Source organism: Hypomesus transpacificus, chromosome 15 (assembly GCF_021917145.1).
Source record: "Hypomesus transpacificus isolate Combined female chromosome 15, fHypTra1, whole genome shotgun sequence".
Taxonomy (NCBI): Eukaryota; Metazoa; Chordata; class Actinopteri; order Osmeriformes; family Osmeridae; genus Hypomesus; species Hypomesus transpacificus.
Window position 1 is genome coordinate 9,280,000 of NC_061074.1, and position 19,848 is coordinate 9,299,847.

At 51.6% G+C, this 19,848-nt stretch overlaps 1 protein-coding gene across 4 annotated transcripts in view; it reads right to left on the reverse strand.

Moving 5' to 3' along the window:
* The window catches only part of fat3a (FAT atypical cadherin 3a), a 76,272-nt gene that overhangs the window by 22,614 nt on the left and 33,810 nt on the right, over positions 1–19,848 (reverse strand). For 3 of the 4 annotated variants that reach the window (XM_047035331.1, XM_047035330.1, XM_047035329.1), the window contains exons 5-11: positions 18,742–19,056; positions 16,715–16,925; positions 11,964–12,103; positions 7,771–8,046; positions 6,210–6,420; positions 3,335–6,063; positions 813–2,178 (exon numbers count right to left, since the gene is read on the reverse strand). In XM_047035331.1, the coding sequence (XP_046891287.1) occupies positions 813–2,178; positions 3,335–6,063; positions 6,210–6,420; positions 7,771–8,046; positions 11,964–12,103; positions 16,715–16,925; positions 18,742–19,056 (5,248 nt within the window). Of the gene's footprint in view, positions 1–812; positions 2,179–3,334; positions 6,064–6,209; positions 6,421–7,770; positions 8,047–11,963; positions 12,104–15,378; positions 15,448–16,714; positions 16,926–18,741; positions 19,057–19,848 lie in introns of all 4 variants that reach the window. The other variant, XM_047035333.1, reaches the window with a different exon arrangement.

The window sequence follows — 19,848 nt, forward strand, 5'->3', positions numbered from 1 at the left end:
GCTCCCCCCCATCATCTCTCCTGCTCCCCCCATCATCTCTCCTGCTCCCCCCAGTCTCTCCTGCTCCCCCCATCATCTCTCCTGCTCCCCCCATCATCTCTCCTGCTCCCCCCAGTCTCTCCTGCTCCCCCCATCAGCAGGGTGGTCCTCGCCCCCTCCCCCCACAGCATCATCCCTCTTTACTTGCCTGCCAATTAGCTCAAGAAAATATCGGTCAACACGTCTTTAAGGACTTTCTTTCGATGCTCTCTTCTCTCTCTCTCTGTCTCTCTCTTCTACTTCTGCATTCATACTGTTAGACTACAACGCTATTTACAACTTCGCCAGCGTGTGGGCAAGCAGTAATTTTGAGGCACGTCAGGGGAAGGGGTCATAATTCACCTGAGAAAAAATGCTTATCTAGCAGGATGGATGTCAGCAGTATTCAAGTCGTTACCATGGCGCTTGTTTCTTGATCAACATACATCTGAATAGTTTTAAATATTCATGAATCGTGTTTCATGTCCTTCATATAGCGCTGTGAGCATTCCAGCCATGCTTATTCCCAAGCTGTGTTCAGATGGGTTAGGATGTGAGGCAGCCAGCTGCATACTGATCCTCATATCAACATGCCAGGCACAGAGAGACCAGCACAAACACCACAGGAGTCATGATGAGCATATTCATATAGGGAGGCAAATACACAGAAGGATAGGGACTTCAACAGAGTGTATAGAGGTTCAACACACAACAGAATCCTCACGTACATACAAACACACACACACACACACACACACTAGACCCCCTCCTCAGAGCTGATTATGTCCACTCACCTGTGATGTGGTAGCTGACCTGCCGGTTCACGCTGGAGCTGTCGTCGTCACGCGTGTTCAGGACCGCCACCACCTCCCCTGGGGGGTCACTCTCCCGCACAGAGCCCCAGTACCGCTCCTCCACAAACCGGGGGGGGTTGTCGTTGGCGTCCGACACGGCCACCATCAGCGTGGTGGTGGAAGACAGCGCCAGAGCCTCCCCCAGGTCCGAGCCCACCACGGTGAAGGTGTAGGACGGGTGTGTCTCGTGGTCCAGCTCCCTCAGACTGGATACCCAGCCGCTGTTGCTGTCGATGGAGAAAGTTGGGGACGCGCCTTCAGCCTCGCCCTTGGCCGATGTCCCCAGGCTGTAGGTGACCTGCCCGTTGGCTCCGGAGTCTGGGTCGGAGGCCTGGACCTGGATGATCCTGGTCCCCACGGGCATCCCTTCCATGACGGTGGCTTCGTACGAGCTGGACTCGAACGCCGGCTTGTTGTCGTTGAGGTCGAGGATCTGCACCTCCACGTCCACGCTGGTGACGGCATCCATCTTGGCCTGCGGCAGTGTGGCCGTCAGCTTGAAGTAGAACGCCTTGATGAGCTCGTGGTCCAGGGGCTTGTCCACCTTCACCACCCCAGTGTCTTTCTCCACCACCAGGACGCCATCTTGGTTGTTCTCGCCAGTCTCACCGTTCACCAGGGCAAACGACACGGGAGCAGAGGTCAGAGAGGGCGGGATCACAAGGCGAATGGACCCAATGGCAGAGCCTAGGGGCGTGTCCTCAGGGACAGAGAAGGAGTACTGCGGTTGGCTGAACGCTGGCAGGAGTGCGTCGGGCGCCAGGACGTGGATATAGACAGAGACCAGTGAGTGTCTGACCGGGACTCCTCCGTCCAGCGCCTTCACAAAGAACGACAACACAGAGTTGCGCAGGTGGCTGAAGCTGCCCTTAGTAACCATCCAGCCGTTGTCGGGATCGATCTCCAGGATGTCAACCACGGGGACGTGGGCCTCGCTGTAGAGGGAGTATGTCACCCGGGCGTTCGCCCCGTCGTCAGGATCTACCGCCTGGATCTGGGTCACCAGGAAGCCCTTCCCCACGTCCGACTTCACAGACGCCCGGTACTCAGTGGCTCTGAAGCGAGGGCTGTTGTCGTTCTCGTCCAGGAGGGCGACACGCACCGTGCAGAAGGCGGCCCTGCCTCCGCCGTCCCGGGCTGCTACGCTCAGGATAACGTCCCTGTTATCTGGCTCCTCACGGTCTAGCTTCTCCAGTGTGGTGATCTGCCCACTGGCGTCGACGCTGAACTGGTCTTTGCCCACATCGTTGGCGAACGAGTAGGAGATCTGGCCGAATACTCCTGGGTCTGCGTCTGTCGCCTTCACCTGGGAGACGATACAGATTCAATATATCAAGAATAAAATGAATAGATACACCGCTTTGAATTCAGATTCACAGAAGGGAACAATCCCCTGCAATGAAAGAACGTGCAATGGAACGTAAAATCCAATACAGGCAACGCAATTGTGACCAAGATAAACATTTTGACACCAACGTTGTGTATGTAGAGCAAAAAATTAGGGATGAGTTAGAGTGGGAAAATAAATAATAATAAATATTAGGGCTGTCAAAGTTAACGCTTTAAAAACGCGTTAACGCAATCTCACTTTAACGCAACAAAAAAATAATAGTGCGTTAACGCAGGTTTCTTATTGACCCTGGGAATCACCTGTCGTCACATGACTTCAACTGCCGACGATAGTTGAATGAAGGAGAGAGGGCTTTTAGATGGGAAGTTCCATTTCAAAAAGTTGCGAGACGGCTCGGTTGACAAAACGATGTCTTTGTGTACTGATTGTCAGGCTGAGTTTAGTTATCACTTGAGTTCTTCCAGCCTAAACTATCACATGCAAGCAAAGCACAAGGCTAGCAGCAACAGCAGCGTTAGCAGCGATAGCGGTAGCAGCAGCAGCTTTCGCTTCGGTAATATATGGCAGACAACACTCGCAAAAGAAGTGAGCTGCCGACTGGGTTCAACAAAATATAATCTGTATTGTTCAATATTAAGGTCAATCTGTGGTTGCTAAAGTATCTGAAGTATGTTTGAGTAAGATTTTAATATTATGGAGCAGGATATCGTAATAGGTTATGAGACAACATGTCTTAAATGTATTTTGTATTCCAGAGCATGTCAAATTTTGTGGATGATGTTTATTATAGGCCTACAGCAGTAGTTTGTGAGTGAAAAAAACTCCCTCACAATTTAAGTTGTGTTCCATCAGAATTTGTTATATGTACATTATCTTCCAGTTATGCCTATTTGTTTAGATTTATTGCGGTAACATTTTAACAGATTAAATAGATTGAATAATTTTGCGATTAATCGAGATTAATCATATAAAATAATGCGATTAATCGCGATTAAATATTGTAATCGCTTGACAGCCCTAATAAATATATATGAGAGACATATTGTGAGATGACAATCTCACACACTACTGATAGAACCCTGAGCTGAATACAGTAGAAGATGCTTCTCACCTGTGCGACCTTGGTGCCCACAGGGGCATTCTCGCGCACCTCCCCGTCGTAGGTGTTCAGGGCGAACGCAGGGCTGTAGAGGTTCGCTCCCCGGACCGTGACGTGGACCTGGGCCGTGCTGGTGAACACGCCGTCAGAAACAGACACGTTCAGGTTGTAGGTCGGCTCCATCCTCTGCTTGCGATGGCCCGACAGTGTTACGATTCCAGACTGCCCATCCATCATAAAGTTCATCCTCTCGTTTCCCGACAAGATGCCGTACTCCAGTTTGTCGAAGTCTGAGCTGTCAGCGTCTGACGCCTGAACGCAGGTGATGAAGTGGCCTCTGGGTGCCAGCTCGCTGACATAGGCTTCGTAGAGCAGCTGGTTGAAGATGGGAGGGTTGTCGTTCATGTCGTTAACCACGACCGTGACTGATACTTCACTGCTCAGAGGCGGGAAGCCGTTATCCGTCGCCCGGACAATGAACTCATAGCGCTGGACAAGCTCGTGGTCGAGCATGCGAGCGGTCAGGATGAGGCCACTGCTGCTGTCGATGTGGAAGTAGTCCGTGCTGTTGTAGATCTCCGAGAACATCTGGTAGCGCACCGCGTTGTTCTTCTCCGAATCTCGGTCGGTTGCTACGACCTGCAGCGCCGGAGTTCCAATCATCGCCGTCTCCGACAAGACTGCCCGGTATGACATCTTCTCAAACACCGGAGAGTTGTCATTGACGTCCAGAACTGTCACGTCTACATCGACCTCCGCCCTGGCGCCCGTCAGGGAGTCTGTGGCCCGGACCGTCAGCCGGTAGGAGGCGGCGACCTCGTAGTCCAGGAAGTTGATAACGCTGATGACGCCGGTGTCAAAGCCGATGTCGAACTGCAGCGCGGGGTCCCCCTCCACAATGGTGTAGATGATGCTCTGGCCCTCAGGGCTCGTGGCATTAATGCCCAGGATTGGTGTGTGAACCGCTACATCCTCGTTCACGGACACGGCATAGAAGGACTTATCGAACACCGGCATGGCCTTGTTGACAACGGTGATGGGGAACTCCACAGTGGAAGAGAGAGGTGGATGCCCGCCGTCTTTGGCATACACCACCACATGGTATTCTATGTTGGACAGGTCCGACTCGAAAGCCTTCTTCAGGCGGAGGCCTCCCTTTTGACGGTCTATCTCGAAGTGTCCGTAGTCGTCTTTGAGGAAGTAAGACACGTCCCCGTTGATGCCTTTGTCCTGGTCAACTGCCGTGACGCGGAATATGGGCGAGCCAGGTTCTGCTTCGACCTGCACCGCAGCGTAGTACGGCAGCCCCACGAACACAGGAGCATTATCATTGACGTCCTCCAGCTGGACCCTCACCATCACCCTGGCAACGCGCAGGTGGTCGTGTTCCCGCCCAGCCTCCACTACCAGCTCGTAGAACTCCTGCTCCTCCCGGTCGAAGGGCTCACCTGTCGTCTGGATCACGCCGGAGGTCGGAAGGATCCGGAAGAGGGAACCGGCGTTCAGCAAGGTGTACTTGAGCGGCTCGTTCAGCCGGTTCCCCACTGCGTTGACCACCGCCACCTTGGTGATGTTGGTCACGTTCTCCTGGATAGAGGAGGAGTAGAGGTTCTGCGTGAACACCAGGCCGGAGTCCAGAGCCTCTCGGACCAGAACAGTGACCAGGGCCGTGTTTGAGAACTTCCCATCTGACACTTTCACGTTGAAGCGAAAGCGCTCCTTGGAAAAGTTGTTGTTGGTCACCGTGAGGATGCCGGTGGAGGGACCAATGGAGAAGTGCTCCAGGCTGCCGTCCGTCAGGGAGAAGATGAGCTCGGTCGGGACGTTTCTGTCGGGGTCTGTGGCCGCTACCTGCAGCGCCTCCACGCCCACGTAGGTGGGCAGCAGCAGGACAGCCTCGTAAGCGTCCTGAGTGAAGCGGGGAGGGGAGTCGTTGGTGTCGATCACCTGGATGGTGACCTGGGTGGGGCTGTCGGCAGTCAGCTGGGGCCTCCCACTGTCCCTCACGTGGACATGGAAGTTGAAACTTGCGAACGTCTCATGATCCAGATTTGCGATCGTCCTTATGGAACCGGTCCCGGAGTCGACGGTGAAGAACATCTTGGCGGTGTCCTCTACAATCTGGTAGACCAGGAGGGCGTTCTGGTTGCGGTCGGCGTCCGTGGCCCTGATAACCAGAGGAGACTCGTCTGGGTTCAGGACCACGCTGTTGATGGCCGCCGCCTCGCTGATGCTGCCGTGGTAACGGAGCTGCTGAAACACGGGCGGGTTGTCGTTCTCGTCGCCCACGGTGACCAGCAGCGTAGCGTTGGAGGTCATGCCCGCCATGTTGGTGGCCTGGACGGTGAGGGAGTAGGAGGGCGTGGCCTCATAGTCTAGAGGCTTCTGGGTAGTGATCACGCCGCTGTACTGGTTGATCCTGAACACGCGCTCCTCATTGCCCCGCCTGATGTCGTAGGTCAGGGTGGACTGGCTGACCGCGGTCACCGTGGTGACGGACGTTCCCACGGCAACGTTCTCTGTGACTTCAGCCTGGTATTCTGGCTGGGGGAACTTGGGCCCAGCGTTGTCCGAGAGGGTTACAGCGATCCGGACGACCGTGGTGGAGGAGAGGGGAGGGGAGCCGTTATCAGTGGCTCTGACCGTGAGGACGTAGTGGCCGATGGAGGAGAGATCCAGCTCCCTCGCCACGGACAAGATACCCAGCACCGCATCTATCCGGAACATGTTCCCTGTGTTCCCTAGGAGACAAAGACACCAGAGAGCTACTTCAGCGAGACAAGAAGTTACCAAGTCATAAGTTTCAGTCATCAATTACTGAACTTGTTTATCCACACCCAGAGCAGCAGAAAACATGCAGCTGTTGTCAGATGCGAGACGCTCTTACCTGATTCTAGGGCGTACAGCAGCTCTGCGTTGGCGCCCTTGTCCTTGTCCAGCGCTGCGACCTGGATAACGGCCGAGCCCACAGCAGCAGACTCATACACCGAGCCTTCGTACAGCGCGCTGGTAAAGACCGGGACGTGGTCGTTCACGTCCTCCACCTCCACCAGCACCCGCGCTAGGTTCCTCCGGTACGGGAACTCCTGGTCCTTCACCTGAGCAGCGAGGGAGAACAGACTCACTGAAGCTGGAACTGGAGAAGGGAGTGGCAGGGTAAAACCCTGTAGTACGTGGTCTTAAGAGACTTTGGGGATGCAGCCGCTGGTAGAGCAGATGAGAATTAGGAGGGCTAATGAGATTGATATTTATGCCCTGGTGCGAGACAACCCAAACAACTCAATAGGATGAGGCAAAGCTCCGTCTTGTGTGAGGTGTGACACTGGGGGGGATAAACAGACCTGCATTAGCATCAGAATTAGCCCTCTTCTCGGCATTATGAAATCCTGCTCTGCTCTTAAACAACAAACCCAACGAGCTGGCAAGAGTTAGTCCTGAATAGGATCTGGTAAAAGATCGCTCAGCCCATCAGATATCTTTGTTCCAGCTCTCATTATGCATGTGTTGTCTTTTCAAGAGAACACCACAAAGGAGATTTATTCTGCTCAAATCCGTTTATCTGAATGCCAGAAACCCTTGCAAGTGGAACTGTAAATGTTCCAACCTGGGAATACAATCCTGGATCCTATAAAGTAGTGGATCAATAGAGTAGTAGATATAAAGAGTAGTAGATCTAAAGAATAGTAGATCTATAGAGTAGTAGATCTAAAGAGTAGTAGATCTACTGGCCAGTAGGTGAGGAAGGGAGTGCGTGGCCAGTAGGTGAGGCAGGGAGCGCGTGGCCAGTAGGTGAGGCAGGGAGTGCGTGGCCAGTAGGTGAGGCAGGGAGCGCGTGGCCAGTAGGTGAGGCAGGGAGCGCGTGGCCAGTAGGTGAGGCAGGGAGCGCGTGGCCAGTAAGTGAGGCAGAGAGCGAGAGACCAGTAGGTGAGGCAGGGAGCGCGAGGCCAGTAGGTGAGGCAGGGAGCGTGAGGCCAGTAGGTGAGGCAGGGACCGCGTGGCCAGTAGGTGAGGCAGGGACCGCGTGGCCAGTAGGTGAGGCAGGGAGCGCGAGGCCAGTAGGTGAGGCAGGGAGCGCGAGGCCAGTAGGTGAGGCAGGGAGCACGAAGCCAGTAGGTGAGGCAAATTCATATTATACTGCTGCTGCAAAGATACTCTGATAACACATCATTATTTTAATTTAATCTTTTCCTTTGATTAATCAAGGTCAATGACCAGCGAGAAAATCTGTAATTACTGAGCTGCCTGCAGATGTCCCTCAATGGTTCATTTCAGATAACAGCTGACAGAAACATTCCCAACACGAGACAGCCAGCAAGGCTACAACTGCATATCTTCCTTCTGATCCTAATCCTGACTGCCTGGAGGAGGAGTCTGGTTCAAACACACACACCAGTAGGACTCCCATGAGGGTATGTCCCTATGGTACTGTCCCTGTTGAAGAGTGTTACCATGACGGTGAGGACGTGGCGAGCACAGGCCTCATGGTCGAGGCGCTGGGAGGTGAGCAGGGTGCCGGAGGCGGGGTCCAGATGGAACAGGCGCAGGCTGGCGGGGTCCAGCGCCCCCTGCAGGGAGTAGCTGAGCCGGTGCTGCTCGTCACGGTCCGACGCCAGCACCTGAACCACCTCTGTGTCCGGGGGCGTGTCCTCCGACACCGCCACCTCGTAGCTGGGCTGGGAGAACATGGGGGCATTGTCATTGGTGTCCAGAACCGTGATGTGGACCTGGGGGGGAGACAAAGATACAACCATGACCATCATATGACCACACACACAACCATGTTTCACAGCCTTTTTCACAGAGGGCCCGATCTTGCACCCAGCGCAAATGACTTAGACGCAAGTGTCATTCCTAGTTTGCACTTGACGCAAAGCCGACTTTTCCCTCCACAGACGCACGTCGAAATGACCATGCGCTCCCGTGGGCGGTTCAGCCAAAAAGGAGGCGTGTTCCGGCGCAAACGTTCCCTGGTGCTATTTTGCAAAAGTTTCCGAAAAACTATTCCGCCACTGACCAGGAAAAACGTGGTCTAAAGTCAATGGCGTATTATTCAGATGCTATTTTAAGGGCGCAAGCTTGGTCCGTGCGCACTGCTGGCGAGGCCAGGGTCTTCTTTCTGCGAAGCTACGTTACATTGTTTTTATTTATGGCGTGTTACATTTCTTCAATGATTATAAATTCATAATAAATTTCTATGTATGTGAACTTGATTTGTAACAACTGACTGTTTAACCGAAGCTAAAGTTTCTTCTCCCATGCCCATCAGAATCAGAATTCGGTTTATTCGCCATGTAGCCTATGTTACAAAAATACACAATTTACTATGGCAGGAAAGTGCAAACAATAAACATATACGGGTATAAATTAAGTACAAAAGTACATTAGTTAAACTAATTCTAAGAACTAAACGATTTAAACAATTCTACAGTCTGATCCCTGGTCTCCAGCCTCTACAGTCTGACCCCCTGGTCTCCAGCCTCTACAGTCTGACCCCCTGGTCTCCAGCCTCTAGTCTGACCCCCTGGTCTCCAGCCTCTAGTCTGACCCCCTGGTCTCCAGGCTGCATCTCCACCAGCATGTCCTGCTGTGATGATGGCCCAGCTTGTGTGTCAGCGTGTGTGTGTGTGTCGCCGTGTGTGTCAGCGTGTGTGTGTGTCAGCGTGTTTGTGCGGAGTGTGGCTGAGCGGTTAGGAAATCTGAAAGTTGCCAGTTCCATTTCCGGCCGTGCCAAATGACGTTGTGTCCTTGGGCAAGGCACTTCACCCTACTTGCTTCGGGGGAATGTCCCTGTACTTACTGTAAGTCGGTCTGGATAAGAGCATCTGCTAAATGACTAAATGTAAATATGTGTGTGAGCGTGTGTCTGTGAGCGTTTGTGTGTGATTCAGTGACTGGGTGGGGTGAAGAGAACAGCTATAGTGTGCGTTAGGGACAGTGACTCATGGAAATACAGAGGAAGGGAGGAGAGAGGGGAGAGAGGAGAGAGAGGAGAGAGGAGAGAGGGGAGAGAGGAGAGAGAGGAAGGGAGGAGAGAGGGGAGACAGGAGAGAGGGAAAAGGACCACACTACCTACCCTCTGGAGGAGAGACGCTGTATGTGATGTGTGTGTGAGAGAGTGCTCACAGTAGTGAAGCTGGCCCTGGGTGACCTGTAGCCTACATAGACAAAGGACTTGATAACAAGAGAAGGGCTGGGTTCCATGTGTCACAGCTACTATAGCACACACACACACTCCTGATCACACACACACCCTCTCTAATGTAGTGAGGACTCTCTCTGTTATGGCAGCACTCAACCTTTGTTCATGTTGCCCCCGGCTCAGCTACAACTCACAGAGACCAGAGACAGGGTAAGGAGGGAGAGACAATCAGAGAGACAGCAAGAGAGAAATGGAGAGAGAGTGTGACAGACATCCCAGGAAAAGTAAATGTGGGAGAAAACTGATGAAAGTTAGAGGGAAGAGGATGCAGAAAATAAATGGTAAAAAAGGTAAAAACCTGAATAATAACTGTGTGCATGTCCATGTTTGTGACTATTGTGTTATATGTAGCAACAGGCTACAAGCTCTGGGACTGTAAATCATCTTATGTTTTACAGAAACAAAAACTGGCAGGTTAGGAGCCACACTGTATTACACACACACGCTCTTATGACAAACATGACAAAACTCCTAGGAATATAAATGAAACATATGAATACAGTCTTGGCCTGTAAGCAGTCTATTGGCCATGGAGATGACAGGGTGAATGATGTGTGTCTGTGCGAATGTCTCTGTGTCTGTGTGTCTGTGTCTGTGCCTGTGTGTCTGTGCCTGTGTGTCTGTGCATGTGTGTCTGTGCCTGTGTGTCTGTGCCTGTGTGTCTGTGCATGTATGTCTGCGTGTGTGTGTGTGTTTGTCATCATCTGTACCACTGGTGTCAGTAATAGTGTCTGTCACTGACAGTGTCTGTTCCTGCCTTGGCTGGTAAAGGCCCTTCCCTTCACCTCTATAAAGATGCTAATATATTAGGCAGGGCCGGCCCAAGCCTTTATGGGGCCTTAAGCAGAATTTATTTGGGGGCCCCTCATTTATTCAATTAAACTTTAATTTGTTGAACATTGTTCATTTGTGGTGCACCGTTTATTCGAGGGCAGCGTTTATTTGAGGGCAACGGCTAGACTGCTATTCATTTTCTGGCTATTTTTTCCTAAGCTTCCCTTCCCGACTATGCCGACTAACAGCTAGTCTCTAGCTATCTAGAATAATTTGCTAATAAGTTATGTTGATATAATATTTGAAACGTATTTAGCCAACAGTAGACCCCTAGTGCAACACAAGAGAATGTTCATTGAAATTACATGCTGCTACAAGGTATTTCAGGACCGGCTACCCCTACCGTATTTCTGGGGCGGAGTTTAATACTCAATATTCATTTTTGGTGCAGCGTTTAAACGAGAGCAGCGTTTAATTGAAGAAACACGGTACATTAAACTGTAATTTCATGTGTTCTTGGGGGCCCTTTGGTGGCCACGGGGGCCCTAAGCAGCCGCTTAGTTCGCTTATGCCTTGGGCCGGCCCTGATATTAGGTAAGAGGAGAGGAGGAGGAGAGGGAAAGACAGGATGAGGAGAGGGGAGGAGGAGTGACTGACGAGACGTAGAGTAGAGTTAGTTAGTTATCACCATTGTGCTTCGATCAATCGCATAGTCCTTGATGCACCATCAGTCATTTACTGACAGGACATCTGTCAATGGCTGATGGGATAGGACTATCTGTCATGTCATTTCAGAAGACGTTTTCAGATGAGGGGCTGCAGGAGACACAGAGGGAGATAAGAAGAGGATGAGGAGAGGAGAGGATGAGAAGGGGAAGAGGAGGATGAGAAGAGGAGAGGATGAGGAGGATGAGGAGAGGATGAGGAGGATGAGGAGGATGAGGAGAGGATGAGAAGAGGATGAGAAGAGGATGAGGAGGATGAGAAGAGGAGAGGATGAGGAGAGGATGAGGAGAGGATAGGATGAGGAGGATGAGAAGAGGAGAGGATAAGGAGAGGATGAGGAGAGGATGAGGAGAGGATGACGAGAGGATAGGATGAGGAGGATGAGGAGAGGATAGGATGAGGAGGATGAGAAGAGGATGAGGAGAGGATGAGGACAGGGGCGTCTTAATAGCACTTGAGGTCCCTGGGCTGTGGAGACTTAAAATAAATATTTTGAGGCCCCCTGCCCGCTAATCACACAGTCCATTTCTCAACAGCTATATAGCCAAATCAGGATCACTGCCTGTGTGATTGAACCGTATATTTCAGTCAGCAGATGGTAACTACTGTTTGAATCACGATTCCATCTGAAAAATACTGTCGGTGACAATGTTGTTAGAATAGCTTGTCTCAAAGGGGGTTCAGCTTCTTTTATATTAAATGGAACCATCTGCAACCAACGCAAGCAAGCACACCCTACAATTTCCCCAGAAATTGTGCCCTCTCTAGTTGTTGTTACATTTTGGCCCCTGATTGGTCGAGGTCCCGGGCTGAAGCCTAGGTAAGCCCGTGCATTAAGGGGCCACTGGATGAGGAGAGGAAAAAGGATGAGGAGAGGATGAAAAGAGAGGTGACAGGATGTGTACCTGTGTGGAGGCAGAGTGAGGCAGAGTGAGGCAGTACCTGTGTGGAGGCGGTGTTGGAGCCGTCTGTCACCTCCAGGGTGAGGTTATAGAAGGAGCGCTGCTCTGCGTCGAGGGGCCGGGCGATGATGATGGTACCGGCTCCCTTCTCCACTCCAAACACGCTGTCTAGGTTACCGCCTGCACCAAGGGTACACACTGACTTTTACACATAAACATTACAGAGAAGTCACTCACTCACCCAGTCCCTCCCTCTGTCACTCACTCACCCAGTCCCTCCCTCTGTCACTCACTCACCCAGTCCCTCCCTCTCTCACTCACTCACCCAGTCCCTCCCTCTGTCACTCACTCACCCAGTCCCTCCCTCTCTCACTCACTCACCCAGTCCCTCCCTCTGTCACTCACTCACCCAGTTCCTCCCTCTCTCACTCACTCACCCAGTCCCTCCCTCTCTCACCCACCCACACAACCCTCCCTCCTTCCTACTCCCTCCCCCACTCACCCCGTCACACATAAAGGCACTGTCTAATGTGTGAGAGGGAGAGGAGATGGTGTAGGCAGGTGTGATATGAGACCATAAGTCGCCACGGTGACACACACAGCAACACGTGTGACACATGTATGCACCATGCAAACACACACATGATCACAAAAAAGCTTAACACACACAAGGTGGCCATGCACAGTTCACATGTGGGTGTTGTGTGTGTGTGTTTATGGGTGCATATATGCATCACACATGTTGCAGTGTGTGTTCAAATCTGTTTTTCTCATTACAACATCCTCTCTCCTGAAACACACCCGTTTAAACAGGTCATTTAGTTCCTCTTAATCACAGCTCCTCACAGCTGGCGGTGTGAGTGTGTGTGAGTGTGTGTGAGTGTGTGTGAGTGTGTGTGAGTGTGTGTGTGTGTGAGTGTGTGTGAGTGTGTGTGTCAGACCCGTGGTGCAGACTCAAAGAGATTCCTTGACGGCGTCTCTGTCTAATAACTCCATGACATCACACTGTGGCCCACCACCCAACATGTTTGTGTGTAAGAGTGTGTGTGTAAGAGTGTGTAAGTGTGTGTAAGTGTGTGTGTGTAAGAGTGTGCGTGTGTAGGGGGGGTACACCCACCAACACACACCCACAGTCCTTCAGTTCTCCAGAATCCTGACAGTGACCTCAGCACTTCTCTAAGCTCTTTCTACACCATGAGTTCAACAGTAAAACTATCAGCTGAAACAATAACATCAGCAGATTTCATTTGTGAGTTTATGGAGGAGAAGGATTCAGGAGGAAGAGGAGGAGAGAGGAGAGGATGGGTGGAGGGAGAGGAGGAGGAGGATAGAGGAGATGTGGAGGGAGAGGAGGAGCGAGGAGAAGAGGAGGAGAGGAGGGAGGAGGAGAGGAGGGGTGGAGGGAGAGGAGGAGAAAGGAGGAGAGGAGGAGAGACGAGGTGTGGAGGGAGAGGAGGAGTGGAGGGAGAGGAAAAGCGAGGAGGAGAAGAGGAGAGACGAGGTGTGGAGGGAGAGGAGGAGTGGAGGGAGAGGAAAAGCGAGGAGGAGAAGAGGAGAGAGGAGGGGTGGAGGGAGAGGAGGAGAGAAGAGGAGAGGAAGAGAGGAGAGAGGAGGGGTAGAGGGAGAGGAGGAGCGAGGAGAGGAGAGGAGAGAGGAGGGGTGGAGGGAGAGGGGGAGCGAGGAGGAGAGGAGGAAGTGGGTTAGATGGTACAAAGGGGTAAAAGAATGCCGTCTAACTAAAGAGCTGGAATTGGACAAGATATTCCAGCAGTCCTGAACCCCAGCAAATGAGAGATGTGGGTCTGAGCTGTGGTTCAGGAGAGATGTGGGTCTCTCCTGAAGCAGAAGATCAGAGATGTGGTTCTGAGCTTGATCTGGAATGGATTGGTAGAGCCTGACTGTGGACATGGCATACATACTCAGCTGTGAAGTTGGCAGTCGGCCAGCTTAGTCTGGAAATACAAGAGGCTGGTGGTCGTGGCGACCGCTGTAAAGGAGGATGACTGCTCTGTTTCTAGGATGTGGTGTGTGTATCATGACGAGTGCATTTGGGTCTCGGTCTTAAATTCATTGTTCAACTCCCTCTTCCTTCACCTAGCTCTTCATCTGAATGAACACACACAAACACACGCATGCACACACACACCCACACACCCACACACACAAACTACAATCACACTCTACTTCTCTCCATCAATAAAACCATCATTCCTCAAGCCACCCTCTCCTCCCCCTCCCCCCTCCCCCTCTCCTCCCCCTCTCCCCTCCCCTTATCCTCCCCCTCTCTCTGTTTATAACCCAGTCGGCCTCTCCATCCCTGCTTTTCTTTCTAGCTCTATTAAAGCCTCTCTCCTAACCTTTGCCTGCTCCATCTTTACCACCTTCTCCATCTCTGCACTTCCCACCTCTCATTACAGCCTTCTCCATCTCTGCACTTCCCACCTCTCATTACAGCCTTCTCCCCTTCACCTGCCTCCTCCCTCCTCTCATTACAGCCTTCTCCATCTCTGCACTTCCCACCTCTCATTACAGCCTTCTCCCCTCCACCTGCCTCCTCCCACCTCTCATTACAGCCTTCTCCCCTCCACCTGCCTCCTCCCACCTCTCATTACAGCCTTCTCCCCTCCACCTGCCTCCTCCCTCCCCTCTTTTCATTCCCTCCTCTAATCATAAGAGTCTCCCCTCACCACTTGTCCCTCCCTCCCTCCCTCAGCAGGGGTGTGTGTGGAGACAGCAGCAGGGTTCTGACCAGGAGCAGGGTGACCTTGTGACCTCTGTCCCCAGCCTCCCAGCCCACCCAGCTCTGTCTCTACTGGGATCTGTGTGTGCACATCGCTCTCTCTGGGTCAATTACTTGGGTGCATGCCTGTGTGTGTGTATACATGTGAATGTGTGTGTGTATACATGTGAGTGTGTGTGTGTGGGGGTCACTGACAGCTCAGGGGGTGGTGTGTGTGTGGGTGGTGTGTCTGATGTTCCAGCAGCCGTTAACAGCAGGTCATTAGACAGAGCTGTCGTCAGGGTCACAGAGGGGTCATTGCCAGGGGTCATTGCCATGGCAGCAGCTATGGGGTTGCTAACGAGGGACATGGTGAGGTCTAGGAGCCAATCAGGAAGGGGCAGAATTCCCTCCCAAACTAATCTTTCACTTTAACCTCTGGAGAAAGGCTAAGCATGCAGGGTGATGTAGGACACCTACACACACAACATGCTAACACACCTACACACACAACATACTAACACACACACGCTTTAACACCTTACAGTGTTGGTGTGTCACACCCCTCCGCCCCTTCCTTCCAAAACGAACCAATGAAAGGCTGGCGTGAGCAGCACCGGGCAGACGGTGGAGTCATGGCAACACGTGAAGGATGGAGTCAAAGAAAGATCAAAAGGAGGGGAGGAGGAACAGAAAAGGGTGAAAGAAGAAGCAGTTCAAGGTTGAACTGAGATACCTTCTGAGGAGCAGTTCCTGCCACAAGCGCCCTGCAGGACATAGAACATCTCTCGGAAGGGACTGGAACCTTCCACACACGAAGCATCGCGACAGGAGAGAAGACAGTGGGGAGAGAAAGAAAGACAGACAGAAGGTGAGACAGGAGGAAGAGAAAGAAAGACAGACAGAAGGTGAGACAGGAGGGAGAGAAAGTTGGGAGAATTAGGGAGAGAAGAAGAGGGAGAGGAAGAGAGAAAAAAAGGTAAAAAAGAAAAGCAGAACGATAAAGACGGAGATGTGATTCCATAGAAGAGAAATCCTGGTTATTATAGAGGAGGTGGGGAGGGGAGGTGAGAGGAGGTGGGGAGGGGAGAGGAGGTGAAGAGAGGAGGGGAGAGGAAAAGAGAATAGGTGGGGAGAGGAGAGGAAGGGAGAGGAGTGGAGGGAAATGGAGGGGAGAGGAAGGGAGAGGAGGTGGGATAAAGGGAGAGGAGTACAGTGGAGGGCAGAGGTGAGGGGACAGGAGGAGAGGAGGGAAGGAGACAGGAATGAGAGCATAGGAAGCACAGGAGAGCCAGAAGCAGACCAGAAGGTATCTCTCCCACAGGAGACATACTGGAACTCAACAAAACAGAGATGAATGGAGCATTCTGAGAAATGCGGTCATGGTCGGTCAATCCAGCTGTCTCCTGGGCTGGCTGCTCTCATAGGGAACTCCAATACCCATAATGCAGTTTGTGCTCCAACATATTGACAAAAAGGTACCATATTTCATTAATAAATTCTTGATAATTAAGTTTGACCATAATGTACTTAACTGGAAAAGGTTCATCGTTCTTGGCTTGAACTCGCATTGAAGGGAAAGGATGCTGTGACTATGGACATGACATAATCTGCTAAATCTTTCATGTGAAGGAAATTGAACTTTATGGGAAGGAAAGGTTTTAAGTGTGGTGTGTGCTGTGCATGTGAGCCCCTGAAAGGGAAGCGGAGGATTCAGAAGATGCTGTATAGGCCTGACTGAAAGGTACTTAACAAAACGTATTTAATCAGTTATGGAATGTTATCAAAGGGCAGTGGATAGATTAACTATCATTTCTGATCTAATTCAAATGAGTTAGTGTCTAACTTCTGTTACAACAGCCAGAATGAAGACACACCTAAAGGACCCTACAACTCCGCTCTGACACACACACCAGCAGAGAGTGGTGTGTCTAGCATTGTCATGGTACCATGGGATGGGGGAGGAGAGAGAACAAGCACAGATCATGCAGTGAGGACACAGTACCTGAGCTGAGCCTCACACACACACACACACAAAAACACATCCAGCCCACGGAGGAGAGGGGCCTCACCTGTGATTTCGAACCATAAGGGGGCGGAGCTCTGCTGAGTGGAGACCACGCCCACAATCTCAGCCACCTTGTCACTCTCCATGACGGTGAAGTTGTAGTACTGCTCCTCAAACACCAGGGGCAGCGCTGAGGCCGGAGGCCGGCGGATCCACTCGATATGCAGCCGGGCGGTGGAGGACTTCTGGGGGCGGCCATTATCTGAGGCCTTAATCTGAGGAGGGGGAGGCAGGATAGGGGGAAAGAGGGAGAGAGAGACATAGACAGAGAGATACAGAGAGAGAGAGAGAGAGAGAGAGAGAGAGAGAGAGAGAGAGAGAGAGAGAAGAGAGAGAGAGAGAGAGAGAGAGAGAGAGAGAGAGAGAGAGAGAGAGAGAAAGAGAGAGAGAGAGAGAGAGAGAGAGAGAGAGAGAGATATCGTAACATTACACTCCCCACCAAAAAAGCCCAAACTAAAAATAGAACAAAATAACAGCATCCACAATAAAACACCAAGGAGAGAAGTGAGTCAGCAGGAGAACTAGCCTGGAAAACCAGCCTGGAGAACCAGCCTGGAGAACAAGCCAGGAGAACCAGCCTGGAGAACAAGCCAGGAGAACTAGCCTGGAGAACAAGCCAGGAGAACAAGCCAGGAGAACTAGCCAGGAGAACCAGCCTGGAGAACCAGCCTGGAGAACCAGCCTGGAGAACCAGCCTGGAGAACAAGCCAGGAGAACCAGCCTGGAGAACAAGCCAGGAGAACCAGCCTGGAGAACAAGCCAGGAGAACCAGCCTGGAGAACAAGCCAGGAGAACTAGCCTGGAGAACAAGCCAGGAGAACCAGCCTGGAGAACTAGCCTGGAGAACTAGCCTGGAGAACAAGCCAGGAGAACCAGCCTGGAGAACTAGCCTGGAGAACCAGCTTGGAGAACTAGCCTGGAGAACTAGCCTGGAGAACCAGCTTGGAGAACTAGCCTGGAGAACTAGCCTGGAGAACAAGCCAGGAGAACCAGCCTGGAGAACCAGCCTGGAGAACTAGCCTGGAGAACCAGCCTGGAGAACAAGCCAGGAGAACTAGCCTGGAGAACTAGCTCCTGTCGAGCTCCCAACTGTTGCAGTCGCTCGTGTTTAGTAATAGGGCAGAGGTAAACAACATCCAAAATAAATGACTTCAGATAGATACACATTTTAAAGAAAACATCATGAATTATGAACCTGAACCAAGTTCCTATTTCTCTCTGTCTCTCTGTCTCTCTGTCTCTCTGTCTCTCTGTCTCTCTGTCTCTCTCTCTCTCCTGAGTCAGAGAGACAGAAGGAGAGAGACAGAGAGGAGAGAGAGAGGAAAATGTACTGTGAGAAAGTCTTTCTCTCATGAGTCAGAGAGAGAGAGGAGAGAGAAGAGAGAGAGAGGAAGACGTACTGTGAGAATGTCTTTCTCTCTCAGGAGTCACAGAGAGAGAGGAGAGAGAAGAGAGAGAGAGGAAGACGTACTGTGAGAATGTCTTTCTCTCTCTCATGATTCAGAGAGAGAGAGGAGAGAGAAGAGAGAGAAAGGAAGACGTACTGTGAGAATGTCTTTCTCTCTCTCATGAGTCACAGAGAGAGGAGAGAAGAGAGAGAGAGGAAGACGTACTGTGAGAATGTCTTTCTCTCTCTCAGGAGTCACAGAGAGAGAGAGAAGAGAGAGAGAGGAAAATGTACTGTGAGAATGTCTTTCTCTCATGAGTCAGAGAGAGAGAGGAGAGAGAAGAGAGAGAGAGGAAGACGTACTGTGAGAATGTCTTTCTCTCTCAGGAGTCACAGAGAGAGAGGAGAGAGAAGAGAGAGAGAGGAAGACGTACTGTGAGAATGTCTTTCTCTCTCTCATGATTCAGAGAGAGAGAGGAGAGAGAAGAGAGAGAAAGGAAGACGTACTGTGAGAATGTCTTTCTCTCTCTCATGAGTCACAGAGAGAGGAGAGAAGAGAGAGAGAGGAAGACGTACTGTGAGAATGTCTTTCTCTCTCTCAGGAGTCACAGAGAGAGAGAGAAGAGAGAGAGAGGAAGACGTACTGTGAGAATGTCGTAGCTTCCGGCCGTGAACTGTTTCCGTGACGACACCACAGCTGTCTTGGGGTCGATAAAGAACTTCCCTTCTTCGTTGCCGTCGACGATGCTGTAGGAGAGGTCAGCATTGGCGCCCTGGTCGCGGTCGTAGGCGAAGGCCCGGTACAGTGGCTCCCCTCTCTTCCTCCGCTCACGCTCCACCACACGCACCTGGTACATCTTCTCTGGGAAGGTGGGCTTGTTGTCGTTCTCGTCCAGCACGCGCACACACACCCACACCGTGGAGGTCATGGGGCTGGCACCTCCATCAGATATACTCACCTGGGGGGGGAGACCTTGTTAATACACACCCACGCACACCGTGGAGGTCATGGCAATGGGGCCTCCATCAGACACACTCACCTGGGGGAGAGACACACTCACCTGGTAAGAAATTGTTAATACAAACACACTTGGAAGAGAGGAGAGAGATCTGAGAAGTAGATGAATTAGAGAGAAACTGAAGAAAGAAAGAAAGAAAGAAAGAAAGAAAGAAAGAAAGAAAGAAAGAAAGAAAGAAAGAAAGAAAGAAAGAAAGAAAGGGGGAGAGAAAGAAAGAAAGGGGAGAGAGAAAGGGAAGCAGGGAATAACCGTTTCAAACAGGATCGACATTAACAGCTCTCATTCGTCATTAGAGAGAGAGTGAAATGAGAAGAGAAACAGAGGGGAATGGAGAAGAGATACAGGAGTGGAGGTGAGAGAGAGAGGAGAGACAGAGAGGAGAGAGAGAGGAGGGAAGAGAGGAGAGACAGAGAGGAGAGAGAGAGGAGGGAAGAGAGGAGAGACAGAGAGGAGGGAAGAGAGGAGGGAAGAGAGGAGGGAAGAGAGGAGGGAAGAAAGGAGAGACAGAGAGGAGAGACAGAGGAGGGAAGAGAGGAGAGACAGAGAGGAGAGAGAGTGGAGGGAGGAGAGGAGGGAAGAGAGGAGAGACAGAGAGGAGAGACAGAGGAGGGAAGAGAGGAGAGACAGAGAGGAGAGAGAGAGGAGGGAAGAGAGGAGAGGGGAGAGAGAACAGAGAGGAGGGTAATGTATTAAAGCTGTACGTGCTCAGCCTGCCAACAACATCAGGGTCCA